The following is a 20527-nucleotide window of genomic DNA, read 5'->3' as shown; positions in this document are numbered from 1 at the left end:
CTATCATGGTAAGCCACATTGAAGTTTATATTGTGTACAGCTTTTGTACAAAGGTCAAAGCAATGTATGCAAAAAATGCAAACTTATGTACATTTCAGTCCTGTGCACATTCTCAGCCTTTTGGATATTCATTTCCACCCAAAAACTCACCAAATTAGGATACAGTTAATGGACAATAGTCATTATAGTATGAAACTGACTGAGAAAATATTACGAATAAAAACAAACTTGGCTGTTACTGGATTATATATGTATAAAATCACAGACCCTCTCAAACCAACCACCAGTCAAGCTTTCTTACTCTTCAATAACACCATTGTGAAGCCTTTTTTTAACAATCAACACATTTTTGTTTCAACTAGAATACTACATAACAGTACAAGTTTATAATGATACAAAAATACTGGAAGATTGTGTGATAATCCCATGACATTGTATTGACCTGGACAGACAGTTTTACTGGATGGCCATGGCTGTAAAACAATTAGATAAGAATTCCCTCAAGGACAATTTTATATCATTATCACCATGTAACAACATTGTAAAAGCTTTTAGTTTTCATGGCACTTGCAAATGTCAGAATTTGTATTCTTTGTGTACAATTCCATGAAAATTGTAGATTCTTACTGACATTTTTAGTGACGTTTCACCACTTAACTAGTGGTTTCATCAGACTGGCCCCATCACACCTGACTTCTTCCTTTTATAGGCAACAGGAACTGTGATAGAGGGCGTGATGAGTTGGTCAAAGATATTTTTTAATGTGTAGGCTCCCTCCTCAGTAGTTCCTGTTGCCTATAAAATTTTAAAATAAACCTATCAATTTCTGTCCAAATTCACACAATGTAATGAGTTGATATGTATACAAAATAACCTTACAACCAGTTTTGAATAATTCACACTATGATTTCAACAACACTATTTTACGAATACATTCAAGGATTTAGCTCCTTACCAGCATACATTTCTTCTTGCACTGGCTTACTCAATTTATATTTTCTCTCTTGATAACTGCTCAAAATTTTGAATACAACACATTCTGTGGCTGAATGAATGACATCTATTTGACCACAGAATGAATGAAATATTTCAGATAAACATGTTGTTGCTCATTCCTTCTCTAATTATTTGTTCATCCTGGCCATAGATAGGCTTCAACATATGAAGTCTCATTTCTTTTCACTTGGTCAAATAGATTAACTTAGCTTCTGAATAAAGATGTAAAACATGATAACATAATGTTTCTGTGTGGGTGCAGATTTAATACCTATTTGATGTGCTGCAGTGATAGGTGATCAATATATCATTAAAATCTAGTGGAGAATGATATCACTGTTTATACAAAAATATACATGCTGTATATTTACATGTCATGAGGAAAGAAAACAGCTTTGAAACCAAGTAATTCAGGGGGCTGTTTTCATGTTCCAGTTTGCTTTAGATTTAGATTTGATACAGATCCATTTATACTATGTGAAAAGTCACAAGACAGTGACACCAACCTCATTTCATAAGTTATACCAGATAATCATGTACCTCATTGGGTCCTAAGTGCACAACATTTGTAAACTGCTCAGTTAGCAGGTAGGTAGTAAAGGTGTATACAGACTTCAAACGTGCAACATGGGTTCTTGCAATAGGGGATTTAACTCTCCCCTCTTTCAAATTCTGAATAAAACATTTGTAGTACTTGCTCTGAAATATTATAATCTTATCACACACACACACCCCCACACCATCCACAGCATTTACATACAATCTTACACACTTACAAAGATGCAAAATGAATTCCTACAAAAAAAGACAAAGAGAAAACCTTCCCTGATTTTTGGCCCATATATCATAGAAAATAGTACAGAAATAGAACTTCCTGTATCAAATATACCATTCTTTTTTCTTTTCAAATTTAGGTTGTTTTGTATCTGACATCATGACCGCAGTGTCTGCGTCCCTTGCGTTGTCGGCTCCTCGAGCTTCATTGGTTTTGTACACTCCTTTATGCTTGTACTTATACCGCCCAACGAATGCTATGAGTATCACCAAAGCAATTAATAGCAGCAGGATTACAACTGTGAAAATAAACAAAAAGAAAAAAAAAAATGTTAGAATAAATAAAATACTAATTTACAAAATGTGTCTATAATCGGCCAAGCCAAGATATGGCATACAATAAGATAGAAAGAGAAATAATCACAACAGAAATAATATGCCTAAGGGGGCAGCAAAAGTAGCTACAAACCTGGAAAAAGTGTTGATACACTTTGAATGTCTTTCTCTGCCACAGTTCCCCCAATTCAATGGTATATAAGACCTTCCAACATTGAAAGATGGGGAGTGGGGAAGGTTGGGATAGTCTCTACTTTAATTTCAAGACAGACTTGTATCACTGGCCTTCATACTATTGGTATGACATGCATTTTGTTTAGAGCAAATGTGTCAACTATTTTTGCACTGATAGATCAAACCAAAGCAATAAGACATATGGTAGGCATAGTGTCCACAATAGATTTCATTAAAGAATGCAATAGTTTGGCCACCTGATGACAATGCTGCCAAATCAACTGGTTCTGTAGTGCTACAACACTGGGCCAAAATCATTATGGGAAGTGTTTACATTATATACCATGAAACAATTATAAGCTTTGTTTTGATTATCATATGTTATTTATTAAGTATTGTAGATTTTGTAATTAAGTGCAAGGCCTTCTTGGAAATCAGTACAAGATACTGAAGAGGTTACCTTGGATAAAGAAAGAATAAATAAATAAATAAAACACACCAATATTGTATCCCAAAGGCCATCTCCTGGCAGAGTTGAACATTTCCGGTTCTTATGATATGAGTGATAAGTTTTGTAAGGCATATTTTGCATTGACAAATAAGGGAAAAAAGTTAGTGCATACATGTAGTGCATTACACATACTGGAATCTCCAACTTATTGTGCTCTGTATTGGTGAAATGTCAGCAAATGGGGCCGATAAAGAGCAATTAATAACCCACATCCCTCCCTGCTCCACAATAGTTCTACACACTGTTCATGCAAGTTTAATTACTGTATAATTGACAAAATGATATGAAGTGTTGTTCAAAAACTTCAAACAAATTCCTAAACCTTTCACCTGAAATTTGATTTGCTAAGTGATATACCATAAAACCTCGTCTACAAGCATATAGAGTGTTTTTGATGAAAACTAAATTAATACGAGGCAGCTGTAAATATGCCAATACAATAGACTAGTTTTACAATAGTACTTGTTTGTATATGCTTTTTGCGGTAATTTTATTGCTCAAACGCCATAATGTTATAATTTTGTCGAAAGATGGCGCCCGGATTAAGTTAGCTTTCATCAAAAGCACTCTATAGACGAGGTTTTATGGTATGAGATGAGACAATCCTTCTATATTTGCTCATTAAGTGACAATTCAGAAGGAATCACAAAAGTTTTTTGTAAGGAAAATCTTCTGCCTGAAATTTGTGTGGTGCATTATAACTTACTTGCAATAGCTGCTTTATCTCCCGGCCTATACCCTGTCTGTGGTGCGATAGCCACTTTAGTTGGTCCACTATCTGTTGTAGGTGGCATTGGCGCTGCTGTAGGCATTGCTTCTGTAGGCGGCCTTTCTGGCTCTACGCCGCACCGTGACTTAGTAACGGAGCCTGAACCTCTCATCGTAGCAGGACGATTCCCAAAATATAACTTGAGAGGTGCAATTTCGTTAAATTGAACTCTGGATATACATCCAATGAAAGATTTGTCACTGTCCGTACTGCCTACAACTATTTTGTTTGCACCACTCAGTGTGGTGTCAGCAATGTCTACTGATGAAATGAGAGGTGGGAAATCCCCAACCTGAAAAAGAAAAATAATGGATGATGCTGTTTAGTGTCATCCATTGTGGTGCGCTTGGAAAATGGTGTTATACTTTTCTTATTGCAATGAGTGTACACATTCTAATAGGATGTTCCATTACTGCTTTGCCTTCCCTATTAGGCAACTTTAAGTGGCATACATTCTGTCATGTAGAAACTGGAAACACTTTCCTGATGCCTGATTGAAAAAATTTAGTCATTGATCTATCACATTAGGTTTGAGCACTAAATTAAGTATTTTCAGTTAATGGTACTAATCACAAATTTCTGTATGTCATGATTATAATCATTGTCTGTTGAAAAAAATCATGCTGAGCACCCAAGGATACAAGACATTTGGGGCAACTAAATAAAAAGTTTAATTGGACATCATCAAATAAGTTACCTGTCATTAAATGGATGAAACCATCCAGTCTGGTCTGGCTATTAGTGCCTCTTTTGCAGGTTGCATATGTGCATGGTATAAATCTCTACTATATTGTATTGTAATTCAACTAAGTAGGATCAGGCATGCTGATCTGACTAGTGACTTGATTATGTAACTTGTTCTACTCACACAAATCCTGAATGGTTTTTTTTTGTTCTCTTACTTACCCTTAAAGTGAGCTCTTTTCCCATTCTTCTGATCTCTACTAAGTGATGTCTGCCATCAGCAAAATCATGATTACTAACTATCTTGGGAGGTTCCTCTGAACTATCAGCTAACTTAAAAGCATACTGTAAGTTACCTGTTGGACAATAACATTGTAAATGTTAAGTGGTATTCAGAATCCAAGTTGCCTTGTTTTGGGTCTTAACATAGGAATCATAATATTCTGAACTGTAAGTGCTGTATTTGAATTCCTTGACAGAGAACCACAATGATGTCCATAAAGAATTTTGATAAGAATTCTTCACTTTTGTTAGAACGAGGACCAAGTTGCTTTTTTTTTTTTGGCTGATGGATTTACTAGTCTCCGCTCACATGTTCCACTCATATGATTATGTTTCTTCAGGGCTTCACTTTTCATGACGTTTTGCTGCTAATCCAGACAAACACAGTGGCACAATTCCCACTGCATTTATCACAACAGCACAACACATGTAAAACATCAAACAATACAATACTGTGTCTTGCCTCAAATTGAGAGCTGTTGAGAGTGGCTCAGTGTGCCATCAATGTGCGATAAACAATTGTGTCACCAGCGTACGGACAAATCGCCCTTCAACATGTGTTTATACATCCCATAGGATTAGGTTGTAAAATCCAAGAAGGTGTTACTCCAACTTGAAATGAGACGGTGTAACACATTCTTCCAGGCCGTTGCAACTCATATACTAGCGCAATACAAAAAGGTGGCGACAGCGTCGGCTTTCCCTGTGTATTACTCTGCGCTTAAATGGCGTCCGATGGCGTCGCCAACAGGCACAAAATTGATTCATGGCGGCGCCATATTGGAAAAAAAAAAGAAAATGCTGCTGCCACCACGATAGTACTAAAAGCTACGTAAAAAAAATATGCGTAGTGCTGTGGAGACTTATGCTAATTAAAGAAAAATGCTGCTGCCATCTACGCCCACATGTTGCAAGCGTGACGATCGCTGACATCACATCGACGAACGGAGTTGCAATTCCATCGCACTTCGTGCTCTATTCTTCTTCCATGATTCTTCTTGAAGAGGTTCACTACATTTGTAGAGTTAATGCACTTTTTATCTTGTCAAAATCCTGAGTTTGTTACTGACCTGTATCATTACACCTCATAAATATTCATGAGCAAATCACACTACTATATTGGTCAATCGCAAATGACAAAGCCTATATCTTCATGTGATTTTCATTCCCATAGTCAAAGTTTGGTGAAATAAAACAAATACTACATGGTTTATATCAGGGTAAATAGTTTCCCTCTGTACTATCATGGGCCTATCACCCCTTACCCTCTGAGTTCATGGTGATAGGCTCTTAAGGTGGTATTGGATGCATTTTCTAGAAATTAGAAAATGCTTTGAGCATGTTTTAAACAGATAAATTGAGTAGGGTAAAAGTACACTGATCAATATGCCTTTTGTTTGAACAAATCGGACATACGGTTTCCATAATACATCAATTTATATTTTCTTTGTATCCTATTGTTTTTGTCAATAATCAATATAGTTAATGAGCTAAAAGGACTGGAAAGGCTCATTAATATGTAATTTTGCCAATATTTTGCTAAAATCAATGCATAAATGTTCAGGGTACTTTTATTTTGCATACTTTTGCCCTGAAACTTGGTCAAAGTGTTTCTAATATGTTCTAATGTATTATATAGTGAAGCCACCCTCTAATTTGCATATTTGCATAATTAATGAGCTAATTTGCATAAATGCTAATTAATTATGCAAATTAGGGGGCGGCTTCACTATATAATACATTAGAACATATTAGAAACACTTTGACCAAGTTTCAGGGCAAAATTATGCAAAATAAAAGTACCCTGAACATTTATGCATGGATTTTTAGCAAAATATTGGAAAAAATTATATGTTAATGAGCTTCTTCAGTCATTTTAGCTCATTAACTTTATTGATTATTGATAAAAACAATAAGATACAAAGAAAATATAAATTGATATATTTTGAAAACCGTATGTCCGATTGACTCCAAACAAAAGGCATATTGATCAGTGTACTTTGCTCTACTCAAGTAATCTGTTTAAAACATGCTTAGAGCACTTTTATAATGCCTCCATAACCACCTTAACCAGTACATCAGGGAAAGGTAGTTTGCCATATTTCCCCTCTAACCATGCAGTATTTCTTACAAGACCATAGAATATGTGAAAAGGGGAGACTTACCATTCGATAGAATAGACACTTCCTCATACTCGCCACTAGAACCATCATCTACTCTAAGTAAGATACCCTGTTTGCTTTTGGTAGTAAAGCCAAGAGTTATCACATCTTCACTGTAATCTTTGATATCACTTGTCTTCAGTGAATAAGATATCTCACTGCCACTTTCTAGCTTGGCACCAATTTCTGTAAATACAAAAAAAAAAGATGGAACAGAATGGTAAAACATTTCGCTGATGGGTATGAAGAGAAGGGAACCAACCTGGAAATTATCACCACTAACTCCACCCCTTATATCCCCCATTATGCTCATTTTAATCCCAAAATCTCTTAATCTTTACCATAATCTTAACCCTTACACTAGTCTTGGGGTGCAGTCCAATATTTTTAAGTCTTGCTGAAGAAGAACACAAACAGCAGTGAGATAATAGAGCTCTGATGACAATGGGGTATAAATGAATGTGAAAATTGCTGTATGTTGTCCTCTTCTCTTTTCTTCATTAATAAGATGATTAGCAGTATTCTCAGCATTGTTGCAATAAGTAGGATTTAAATTGAAAGATGATTTAAAACAATGATGTTTGTTTTTGTGATTTTTTAATAGAATAATTGTATTATAATATAATAAATCAGTAAGACAAATCTATTTTCTGTAAACTGAAACTCAACAATATACCTTAATATTTGCTACGTTCAAATTATTCTATAGGAACACATAAAATACACCTGTTTATCAAAACAACTTGCAATAACGTTGAACCCAAACCCACACCAAGAACAACCTGTGACCTAACTGAAAGGTCATATCACTCTTTCTCACTTTCAGACTCATAATGCACTTGATTTTATACACTTACCCTCACTGCAGAATTCTCCTTCAAATGGTGTGCCAGCACACTGACACATAAACCTATCATAGAACTCCTCGCATACACCACCATTGAAGCATTTATCTTCTGTGCATTTGCCTATGCATCCCATAATGACTCCCTGTGCAATCTTGGATGTCAGGTCTACAAATTCACCATTGATGAACAGAGAACGCATACAACCAACATATCCATCAGACTGTAGGGTTGAGGAACCTGGTGATCAAAGGTAACATTCATGGTGAGGTGTGCAAAAGAGAAAATGCACCTAAAATGGATCCCTGGCTAATTCTGTGAAACATTGTCTCCAGTTTCACAAGGATAACTAATTGTAAGGTAAAAATGTTTGATATCATTTACTCCTTATTCCTGATTTGTTCTCCTTTCTTTCTTTTTTGTTATAATTTAGATCTCATATTTTCATATCAAGCTTTGTTTGTAAACATGTGCTAAAAGGATGGCTATATATTGGCCTGACTAGTAATTTGGCCATCTCAGCCATAATATTCCACATCCAGTTATATTTTTTGCTGTTTTCTACATAAACTATAGATTGAAATGAAAATGTTGATATGATTGGTAATGATTGAGGGATTTAAGGGCTGGGGTATGGACGTTTGGACAGTATTTTTTGTGGGACATGAGAGCACATCAGGCATATCGAATTGCATTCTGAATACGAAGAATGTCCTTCTGATATCAAATAATTTGGGTTTTTTTTTAAATATTTAACAGTCCTCGAAGTAAACTTTATAAATCTAATAATATGAACTTAAAGTGTATGTAGCTGTTCCGTTGAAACACATTTGTCGGCCATACTTTTCTCTCAGTATGAATATAAATGAAGTGTAAAATTTCAGTTAAACCTATACAAAAATCTATACTGCTTCCATTTCCATACACACTGCAGTGTCTGATTTTGTGTTTGATGTGGGAGTATTATTTACATGAATAATAGAAAGATTATAAGTAAGCTAATAAATGTTAAGTATGGTTTTGTAAAAGGGGACGTTTTCACATGATTAATTATTCACACCATGCCAATTTTGGACTGTTTCACTTTTCTGTTTAAATTTGATGTTCTTAGCTTCCTTACATAAAAGGAATATAATTGTGCATTGATATTTTCACGGTAGGTGTTTAAGAGGCAGAAAGCATAAAATAAAATTTAAAAAATCAATTTTTACAGTACACTGCCCTTCCTAATTCCATCACAGGTTAATATCTGGTAATATCTCATTTCCTTTACATTTAGAGATGTTAGAAACATGACATTTATTTATCTCACAAATCCACTTACCAACAAACAAATCACTAGTAAGCTGCATATGTAAATTACCAGCAGCAGTTTTCTGAGGCAACTCTGTATCCACTTTGACAGAAATCTCTTGGCTGTTAAGAAGAGCCTGTATTCTATGCCACTCATTATTATTCAAATCATCACTGACAGTCGCCCTCACAGTCTTCACACCTGCACCAAAGTCGACTTGGAATAACACACTGGTGGGGTTTTCTAACTCTAATTGAATGAAACTATTGTCTACACCATCCGCTGAGAGAAGTACCACTCCTGTAGCAACCGTTTTGAATTCTACTGACACGTCGAGGGCGTTCTGCTGTGTGGTCGCTATGGGGAATCGTAGATGAGCTTCATCTGATTGGAAAGTGACTACTTTGTCTGAATATGCTGTAAACGGAAGGCAGAAAATATAAAGGAAAGTAAATTAATATCCTTTAGGTTGTGTAACACTATTGGTAGTGACTGTATTAAAACACCCATTTTATGTTTCTGGGAGTATATTCTCACAAGTTTATACTTTTAAATCATCCTAGAATTATGTTTGTGTAATATTCTCGAAATCCATGAATATCTCAAAACTAAACAGACATTAAATCAGCATATTCCATCATCCTACTAAGTTAATTGGTGATTGTGTATAGGCTGGAGGGTGGATTTTGCTTTTGCGCGACCAACCACCTACACCATAAAATATGTGAATTTCAATTTTAGAAGTTTGTGAGGCTTATTTATCAAATAAATTTAAACATACAGTCTAACCTCCAATATCCAGACCTCTTTTATACATATCTATCCTCTGTTATCTGGCCATGTGATGTTCATAGGAAAACATCTTTTTAATAATTATGCTCTGAAGAATTTAGAATGATACTTATCTTTAATTTTGATGCCCTAATTTTAGAACTTCAGATATCCAATACAGAATTATATACAATTCACATATCCAACTACAGCTTGGTCATCAAATTCAGTTGAAAGAAGTTGGACTGTACATAATTTGTTATAATTTAATATTCAACAAGTCAAGTTAACTCACCATCCCCTCTGCATCTGAGTTTACCCAGCTCATATGAGGAGGAGCTACTACTATCATCCCTGTCTCCAAATCTCAATTGTGTAACAGGTAGTGCTTCCTTATCCATCAGTAGGCCTTCATCAACCTGATCCTGGGTATCATCTGCATCACAGTTACAGTATTTGGAACTATCCACACAGCTAAGATCCATACCACATTTGCACTGCAAAATATATCATCAGGAAATACACAAATATTGTTCATATCTCAGTTTGTAATTATGCTTATGGTTGTAGTTAGGCTATAGGAATATTCTTTCAATATTTCTATTATATGAGACTAGTCTCAGCTTTTATATAGGCCTATAGAGGACTTAGAGCCAAAACTATCTATGTTCAAAAATGTTATTCTGAGACAAATAGTTTGAAAGTTTGGATTTGTTTGTGTAATATATAACATAAACACTATTGACATTGCTATGGTGCCTTTTTTCTTCACTATTGGACTTAGTCACTCCTATCAAAGAAAGAGTATCCATAAACATATCTAATAGCGGACTTAACTCATTTTGGCCATATGTGACTAAAGTTAATACAAACTTTACTATTATCAGTTCATAGGATGAGACAAAATGGAAGTACGGACTTGCTGAAATCAAGTTTTTTTCACATAATCTACCAAACTGTTTGAAACAACACAACTTTTCTACAACTGGATATGGCGGCATAAATTCATTGATAACCTTTGTATCTTACCTTTCCTGTATTAGGTGCAGCTCCTCCCCAGTAGTTCATTTTGTCATTGTGAACACTGACCCACCATCCAGATGGAGGACCATCTGAAAAACAAAACGCATCCAGTAAATTGGTACCCTAAAACTAACAAGGTCTAAAAGACAATGCCCTACTTGACATGTTCTACCAATACAAGCACTACAGAGTGGTGGAAGAGGAAGTGGAATGGGAGGGAGGGGGAGGCAGAGAGGAATGGGTTAGGTGGGGTTGGATGGATTGATGGGATAATTATTACTTCTATTGTTCCAGAGGACAGGTTAGACATGGCTGGCAGTAAGTATTTGGAAAATAATTAAGAGCATGGTGCAGCTGGATACGCACATTGGGTCAAATCAAAGCAAAAATGCCAGCAATTTTATTTTACTGCACACACACAGTATATACATCTTGTAGGCCCAATATTTATGAGAGTACAGATTACAATTATCTTTCAAACCTCAATGCAATGTGCAACTCCTTTATATCTTGGACATTCGGCAATAAAAACCAAAATAAATACATGAAAACAGTATCAAATCAGCTTCATTTTGTTAAATGACACATTTAAGGGAAGGTCACAATCAGATTACCATCATTTCAATCATGACTCTTACTTGGTGAGTTGAGAAGTTTAGCCCCAGAGCACTGGTACTTGATGTTCTGTTCACAGTACTCTGCTGCCTCTGTTAACATCTTGAGTTGACCGTTGCTTACTTCTTCACTACCACCATACATGACTTGTCGTATGTAGGAGCCAGGTTCGGCATTGCCATCAGGGACGGATTCTGATGACTCTGCATCATGACTTACAATAGTGTATAGTGTGCCATCTGAAATGAACCACAAAAATACTCAATTTTAATTAATCCATAACAGATTCTCTGTAGATACTGGAATTATCATGAGATGACAGGACATTTACAAGTTAATTTACATACCCAGCAAACACAAAAATGTTTAATACCGTTACAAACATGTTATTGTTTGGGTTAAACCGTTTTAATAAAACTGAAATGTCAAGTTATATAAAGGACATGAAAACATTTTATATTTCATATGAAAAAACACTATAACATCATTTTAAACATAGTTTTATGAATGGCTCTTTTCAGGGCCACTAAAACTTTTACATTAGCAGAGGTGTGCTTGTTTTCTGTTGACAAGAGGCAGTCTTCAATGAACGGATCTTTTCTTGATTTTCTTACTAAAGCTTAACAGTTCCAAACCTATCTGACGGTGAACTGGCTAAAAAACTTAGCAATTGCTATGAGCTCCCGTTGTAACAGCCTATCCCACAATTTTACACATGTTGTCAAAATGGTATTGCAAAATATTATTATATTATGTTAGAATAATTTTCATCAAGTTTTCAAAATGTTTTCCTTTCCTTAACCAATACATGAAAACTTATAAATAGAGGCCTTAAGTTCATAGCAAGTACTTACCATCATCCTCTTCACAATCAACATCAAATGGTGCTAATGGGCCGCTACCATCAACATCAATCTTAGTGGTTCCCCTTCTCTCACATGCTCTTGGTTTATCAGCTATTAGAAAATAAGAGGTGAAAGAAATGCAATGATGATGATCCAAGTTACTAATCAAACATTTTGGTTACAATTCAACTATGATATTTTAAATGTCAATAAAAAGAAAATGTAATTTAACATCAGATTGGTGGACACAATAATGTAATGAAAGGTCACATGTCACCTTTCCAAATTCCTTCAACTTATGAATATTACTGGCACTTGAAACTATATTACTACTACAGCATATTTTACAATATGCTATTTCCTGTTTTCAAATTCCAAAAACATAGATCTATCTCAAACACATTAGTATACCCCAGACAAAGAGGCTGATATAATACAAATCAATTTCAGCCAGCCTGTTAGATTAACTTACTGCTATGACAAGTTGCTCCAGCATAACCTGTGCCTCTACATGAGCAGATAAAAGTTTCCCAATCAGAAGAACACTGCCCATCATGCTCACACGGATTGGGTGTACACCTGAAATGAAAAGAAAAAGGAATGAAGCTACTGTTTTTGATACTAAAATATTACTTCACCTTGTTTTGCCTAATTTTCACCCAAACTTTTCCACTAATAACTAGTCACAATTCACTAACTATTTTCTCATGATGCCACGTTAGGGTTCTGCATCTGCATCTACTTCACAATGCAAAGTGAGTATTGAAGAAAGACAAGTAGAATAAAGGTTTACCTCTCATGCACATTACATCGCCAAATAACTAGAGTCATATCAATAGTGCCAACATTGTTTTGCTGATATCTTACTTAGGTGTGACAAAGGTAGGAAGCCAGGGCCTATTTGATAAAGACTTTACAACAAGTTTGATTCTTGATAATGGGGGCTAATACTTGATCGTAAGTCTACATGAAATAGACCATAGTCTGATATCATGATTTGTTTAAGATCCTTCTTTTCAATATTGCTTTACTTTTATATACAAACATTATTATGAAGGACACATCAAATTGCTTACCAGTCATGCAGTCCACATGTATCAACATCAACACCTTCATTAGTAACAGCCTCATTAGTTTCATCTTCTTGAATAGACAAGAAATCCACCATAGTATCTCCTAGATAGACATCTCGTAAGCAGCCACGGAAACCAGGCATGTTGCCTGTATCTTCCTCTGGTACAGCTAATCAAGGCAAAATGAAAATAGCAGCCATATTGGAATAACAAAATATCGAAACCGGATAATTTGACACTAGCCCTAATCTTAATCCATTAACCCTAAAACTTAGCCTTAACCTAAACCCTTATCTTAACCCTAAATTACAAATCTGCACGAAAGACACAATCAACAGTGGGATATATCTTGTGTAAGAGATTGATGTTTACATCTGTGATGTCATTTTTTTGTCAAAATTATTTGTTCTGAAAAATGATGAACATTTGCATTTTTCTTTCCATTACTGTCATATTGTGAAGTGTCAAATAGGGGAGGTGTAAGTTCTAAAACGTTAAGAAAATATACACAATGACAACATGTTAACATTAGCCAAATAAGCTGTATTTATGCTCAAAACCTTGGTATTGTGATTCATGATTATTTTGTCCGCTACTATGACCCCCTAGAGCTTACTGAATAAATACTGCTAACTGCACCTGGTTTTGCAAACTTTCCCTATCTCAATTTGAAATGGTCTATTCCAATTACAACATCAGTCACTTACTTGATCCGCCAATGAAGTAGTCTGCAGTAGTGCGTATGTTGAGGTTCTTCTGGGTAGGTTCTGTGTTACCATTTACCATCACCTTGACATAATTATTGGCTACTTCTGCTCTTACATCATGCCATCTACCATCAGCCAAACCAGAACCCTCTGTGAAGATATCAAGGAATGGATCTATTAGCACACTGTATGTGTGGTTATTTGCAGCAATGTATGTCAAAGCTGAGTACATTATTTACCTACAATAATTACTTTCCCTGTTATTTTTTATCTAGACTTCAAATTATAGAATAAATACTTGTGTGGCAGTGCTCAGCCAATTGCACACAACATAATATGTATTATTGTGGACAGTCTTTACTCCAAATCTGTAATGTAATGACAATTCTGAATTAAAAGACTGATACAATGGAAACTGGTTGAAATGTGTAACCATCAAGGTATTTATTTTCTAGTAGCTTGATGGTAAATGACTATTGGCTGTACTCTTATACACTAATCATACATATTAATCCATTCACAGCAAACATATGAGTAAAAATTCATTAACAGAATTAGTGATATGAAAAGCTGAAAAGAAGCACCCTATCTGGTAATTGATACATAGTTTTTAAATTGACCAAGTATGAAGATGCAATATTCTCTTATGACTTTAACCTTTATCTTATATACCTTATATATATTTTTTTTTAAAGAGGCTGCAATTGTTTTGCAAAATCATTCAGTCTTCTACATACAACTTTAAAAACAAAAATCTCTTCTTGTCAAAACAATATAAAACTTCCATTGTATCAAATATAACCAACTTTCCAACAGCAACAAAATATGGTAACCCAGGCGGCATGGCTTGCTGCTCATAAAATTGAAAATGAAGCTGATGTTTTGCAATGACGCATTTGATGAAAAGAAATGTTGAAATAGCCGCAAAACTGAAGCAAATTGGTCACTTGCATTTTGGCCCCTTTTGGCCCATGGTAAGACATACTGATGAAATTGATATTCTGATGATAAAAATGATGTGGCTTCACACCTGTAGCTATGATTGATGCATTGTTTTGGTCACATTAAATGTTTACAGGGCTTAACAATTTCTAATTATTTTGAAATCATTTGAGATCATTTCTATAATGGTATAGAAAGTTGTAAAACAAAAAAAGATCCGTTGTATAGTATATTTATGAGAGTATTAAACAAAAGATGGTAAAATTTTGCATATATACTATTTGTATAACAGTAAAGAAAATAGAGCAACAGAATTACAGCTTTGAATCTCAAGTTACTACACTGCACACTTCAGACCCATGATGTCTTCACAGCATAACCTGATGAATACTGAATTTTAGTTAACCTCAAGTTCAGTAGTGACTAGGTGCATATTTCACTTGTCTCAGTATCAAATTGTGCACATGATCAGTAACTCATGCAGAGTGTAACAGGTACACTTACGGTGCAACTACAAAAAAGCATTGATTTCAGTACCAAACTTGAGGAGAACCAAAGTATAAGAACTAAACACACTTCCATTCTCATGTCAGCCACATTGAGGCCAGCATTCTTGTGCAGTGACTGAGCTGATTTGTGAATTTGCTATCATAGTAAACATTTGTGTTCAAAAACTTGGTGTAATACACTACTTTTATCTAGCAAATGTGATGAGTTGATAGTGACAGCATATCATGTATATTCAAACTTATTGATAACCTGCAGATTAAGGCTACACATCTTGACATGATCTTATGTACTTTGAGGATTAACATAAGCGTTTTCATTTGCGATGCTACACAGCATCGAGGACCTCGAAATAGTTATCAATCAAATGTAAGTTATAGAGATCAGTTCCAGGCATATATCCTTAATCTGTGGACAATTTCAAGTCTTGACATTAAGGATGCAGAAAGTCTCACACTTTGCAGGATTCAATTTGATTAGTTTGCACCATATCTGATGTAATAAAGAAAGAAAAGAACATGCAAGTATCTTCACTGGGGAAAGAATGGTATAGGGAACCCATCCAAGTCTTCAACATTTTGCTATTTTGGGCCATTTTGTGAAAATCAATATAAAAATGTTCACTCAAATGTTTCTCTCTCTGCATCCTTGAGAAGAAAACAAGCTAGTTGGTTAGTCAGTGTTTGGTTATAGTCCAAACATCCATTAGTTTCTAGCACATGCCCTAGAATGCACGCTAAATCATATCTTGGTCTTAATGTATATTGCAGGCAATATGACATTAATGAAAAACAAAATATTATATACATTGGTTAAGTACAGATGAGAAATGAGATCAAGCAGCATACATTTGTATTTCTTGTAATGCTTCAATTAGCTTTGTATTTAAAAGTAGCTTTTGTTTTGATAAGCTAATTGAATCATATCATGAAATAGAGGTACTTCATTGGTTGCATGGCATCATGTGACCATTGTCTGGCAGGTTCAAACATCAAAGTGCCATAGACATGTATGCTGCTTAGGTTTGATCCAGAAATCTCTTGACTAAATACTAAATGCTTCTTAACCTCTTCTAAATCCTTTCAAAATTTCCAATGTTAATTTTGTTTGCAAAGAACCTTTCAATTCTGACTTTGACGGACAAAGCCTAGCAATGAAAATGCTAGATGCATCAAACAACTCGTAATAAATACCTAGATCATAGACACATTTGAACAATCAAGAGATTTCTGGTAGCTATAGTCCGTCAACTCAGAAGTACAAAGTAAATAGACCTCGGAAACTGGAGGTATGAGAATAATTATTATGCTTTATGCGCCGTGTTTTTAACACCCTGTGTGTGTGACGCAAAGCAATGACCCCTGATACCACAGATTTGGTTTGTACTTCTAGGTTGAAGCAGTATAGATAGCATCATGTGACTACAAGAAAACTGCAATTCACCTTTTCTGTAAATCTTGAACGCCTTTGAGAGTGAACACTAAATATGTCAAACATGGGATTTACCAAAAAAGTGAATAGGAAAAGTGTCATTTCCCATAATGCACTATGAAAGTTGTAAACATCCCACAGCAGCGTGTTACTTGTAGTCACATGCAACATTAGAAAACAACAAATAAATGCAAAGTGTGTATATGTGTGTGATTTTCAGCCAATATAACTCAGAATGTGTTAACTGTTTCTGATGTATTGTGAGCACTGATACAATGAAGATATGTCATCATGCTGTGTGAGTATTGATTGAATCGTCACAATACCAGGAGGACTGTTGGTTGCTGCCTTCTGTGTTGTGTTCTGTGATGGTTTCACTTTCAAGCTCAATGGCTTCCTCTCTAAAACAAATGGGTGCAAAATACAAAGCAACTAGAGTGTATGTTATCTCTCGTAATAGTTTACCTCTCCCTGGAGTGCTGTAGATGGTGCAAATATAATACCTACTATAGGGTATCAATAGGCTTAGAGAGAAAACGCAATCTCGCTTTTCTCGCTGTGAATCTCGCTTTTTAGTGCTTTTCTCGCTTTTAAAAGATTCATTTCTACCACAAAAATCTATTTCTGTGGCGAAAGGTTGCAGAATTCAACAACCATTGCAACTAAAAAAGCTTAAGTTTGACCTGATTTTCCAGCCTGAATGTACAAAAACGGTCCATTTTCTGGCACATTCAAGCAACAACACAAGTAATATTCTTTATTTACTACTCAAACCTTGCAGTATATTGACCTTTTAAGCTGATTTATGAGGACAAAATTTGTGCATTTCGGCAATTTCCATGCTTTGTTTTGGTATCACTCAGGGGTGATACTCACTCAATTTTTTTACCTTTTTTTTTATTTTCGCCAATTTTGGGCATAAATCTCGCTTTTTTCTCACATTTTGAAGTTGCCATCTCGCATTTTTGGTCAAAAAATTGTGTTTTTTCTCTAAGCCTAGGTATCAAGTACCACTTGGAAATTTACCTTTATCCACTTTTTATCGAAGACTGCGTCTTCACTTCTATGACAAACTGTGAAAATATCCAAATTCTTGCAAAAAAAATACAATTTTTTTGCATACAACTTTGAAAGTAATCCTGATTTATACTTTCCTTTAGCAAACTATATTTGAACTTGAACTCCTGCAGCTCTGAAATATGGTGCCAATACAAGTTTTAAGTGTTGTACATTCAGTGCTACTTGGAAATAATTATCAAGCCTTGAAATAAGCGGACTGAACCAGGAGCAATTTGTTTTTGAACATTGCTCTTGGTTCCCTTGGATTTTACAAGAACCAGGAGCAATTTTCAAATAGTAAATCCTTTTCTGCATATACAATATCAGCACTACTGCGACAAGTGCAAAACTAGAACCAGGAGCAATTTGTTTTAGAAAATTGCTCCTGGTTCATGTAAATTGAACAAAGACCAGGAGCAATTGGTGGCTTTACGAGGATAAATGTGATACAATCTGGTCCATGGAGACCAAAGAAGGCATTTTTGAAAATTGAGTTACTATACTTATTACCTTATACAAACAATAGGCTATCATATACTGAAAACACCAAAGCTCTAGCATACTAGTTTTGTGATATCTATTTTCTTATGTATTTTATTGTTTTTTACTGCATATTTTTGCCTTAATCTCAATTTCAAATTTGCTGCCTTTGGCCTCCATGGGCCAGATTGTGTCACAAATTTGCTCCCAGCATCTGCTTATTTCAAGGCTTGATAATGTCAATGTCTGGAGTGCAGTTGTACAATATACCTGAACTTTATCCAAGCAGCAGGTCTTGATACAATACTGTGTACCTATAGATCTTTTCCCAGTGAAATCACACTGGAATTGCAGTGTGATAACCCACTCAAACTATTGAGCATAGCAGCTAAATATTTTGATTAGGATTTAAGTACAGTTTAATCAGGGATGTCTGGGGAAAAGCTCTATAGTATCCTTTGTAAATAGGGTTATATAGTTATAGTGATTGCACCAACTGGCACCATTCAATGTGAATCGTGTTAATATTTCACGCATAATACCAGTGACAAACACCCAAACCCAATAAAGTAGGCCATAATAATTGAATACCCATTCTTTATCATTATTAATTCCTTAAAAACATTTTCAAAATTTTGAAACCATACCAATCATTTTTTCAGTCTGGATGCCTTTATAGGAAAAAATGTTATTTGAAAAAAGAATTGGTATTCTAAGAATTATGGACTATTATAGAAAAACAGTGCAAAACTGCAAGGGGTGGTGCAAAACTGTGAGGGTGGTGACTGGTGATATCACCTCACTTCAACCCATAATACAAAATCCCAGATAAAAAAGTCTTTCATCGGAATTGTGTTTATGTGCAAGTCAGTAAACAAACACTGTAACTCTCAGCAAGGTCACACTTTCATTTCTCACTTTATCCATTCATGATACAACTTCCTGTATCGTAATCAATCAGTGCACATTCTAACAATATTAAAATTGAATTTTGTCTTGTTTAATGTGTGGGAACTTAATCATGGGTGGTGTGTATGCACATTTGAAGTGAACAAGATTAGTCCTCTTTTAATTGTCACATGAATGTGCACTGATACTTCTGTTCATTTTAAATCTAGATTGAGTATACTCTTTGTCACATTAAACCTGGACAGAGTATACCTCTGTGGGAGGGACTGACTCACCTCCAGGTATTTCAATGAGTGGTGAACCAGGCACTTTGATAGCTATGCTGACAGTACCATCCTTTAATCCTATGGCTATGTAACCATCACCTGAACCTTTGTTGTAGATGATCAGGCCATCTCTGTTGAAGGTTCGAACTTGAATTTCACACTAAATATGGAAATAAAAACAAATGAATAAAAGGACAAAAATCAGTTATGAGCATGGATCATTTGAATAATATGATTGGTAACCTTATAAAAAATCATACTTTATTTACAATATGATGTTCCAAATTACAAATAAACTAAGGGCAGGATAGTATAAAAATATAATATTTAAATCCTGAAAACCCAAAATAAGTATTTCTTTATACTTGTGTAACAATATAACATACTTAAGGTGGTATCTGAAGCAATTTGGAAGTTTTCTATTCATGTTTTAAACAGACTAGGCAGTTACCTGTATTTGGTGGTTCTGGGTTGGGTAAGATTACCTGGCTGATGGTGACTGTACCCAAGTTTCATGCCCATCCGATAGGCTTACTAATTTAACCTCAGATGAACCCTGGTGACTCTAAAATAACCTTCCAAAAATTTGGCTCTAAATGTTGACTGTTATCCACCAAGTTTCATGCCCATAAATGGGCAGTTTTTACTAATCTGACCTCAGCTGACCCTTGGATGACCTCGGATGACCAGAAATGAGAGGGCTTTCCAATGTTAGTCAACAGCAGATTGAATAATTCAAATCTGTCAGCTCCGCTGTAATTCAGCTGTAACTACATGATGTCAATTTCCTACTGAAATGTACACAATTAAAGTACACACACTTATTAAAACATATTGATGTATTTGGAATCCAAGACAGAAACCTTAATACAAGGAATTAAACTTACGTGAAATTTGTTCCAGCACTCGGTCCTGGCCATTTTAAATATGAGTTTTGTGTTGGGAAAGTAGCAGCAGCTTGAGCACCACCTTTACACTCATAGGTCAACGACCCTTTTACACTGATGAGTGAATTTGACGCTTCCTTGGCTGCTTTGATGAAATACAACGCTATGGATAGACTGTCTTTACT

The 20527-nt window shown here is 35.2% G+C and overlaps 1 protein-coding gene across 2 annotated transcripts; it reads right to left on the bottom strand.

Annotated features, from left to right (window-relative positions):
* Nucleotides 1-248: 248 nt before the first annotated feature.
* On the bottom strand, nt 249-20493 carry LOC140155720 (neurexin-4-like). Of its 2 annotated transcripts, XM_072178658.1 has the most exons (16): nt 20343-20493; nt 19465-19615; nt 17068-17142; nt 13862-14011; nt 13158-13323; nt 12554-12660; nt 12091-12192; nt 11260-11475; nt 10628-10710; nt 9894-10095; nt 8858-9244; nt 7546-7773; nt 6692-6874; nt 4467-4600; nt 3498-3852; nt 249-2069 (listed from the first exon to the last, which is right to left on the bottom strand). In XM_072178658.1, exons 1-16 carry the CDS (start codon nt 20373-20375, stop codon nt 1876-1878), a joined length of 2766 nt encoding a protein of 921 aa, XP_072034759.1. In that variant the 5' UTR covers nt 20376-20493; the 3' UTR covers nt 249-1875. The 2 variants fall into 2 exon arrangements, with proteins under 2 accessions (XP_072034759.1, XP_072034766.1); XM_072178665.1 differs by lacking the exon at nt 17068-17142.
* Nucleotides 20494-20527: the final 34 nt, after the last annotated feature.

This window comes from Amphiura filiformis, chromosome 1, assembly GCF_039555335.1.
Source record: "Amphiura filiformis chromosome 1, Afil_fr2py, whole genome shotgun sequence".
Taxonomy (NCBI): domain Eukaryota; kingdom Metazoa; phylum Echinodermata; class Ophiuroidea; order Amphilepidida; family Amphiuridae; genus Amphiura; species Amphiura filiformis.
This window is presented reverse-complemented; position numbering and strand designations above follow the sequence as displayed.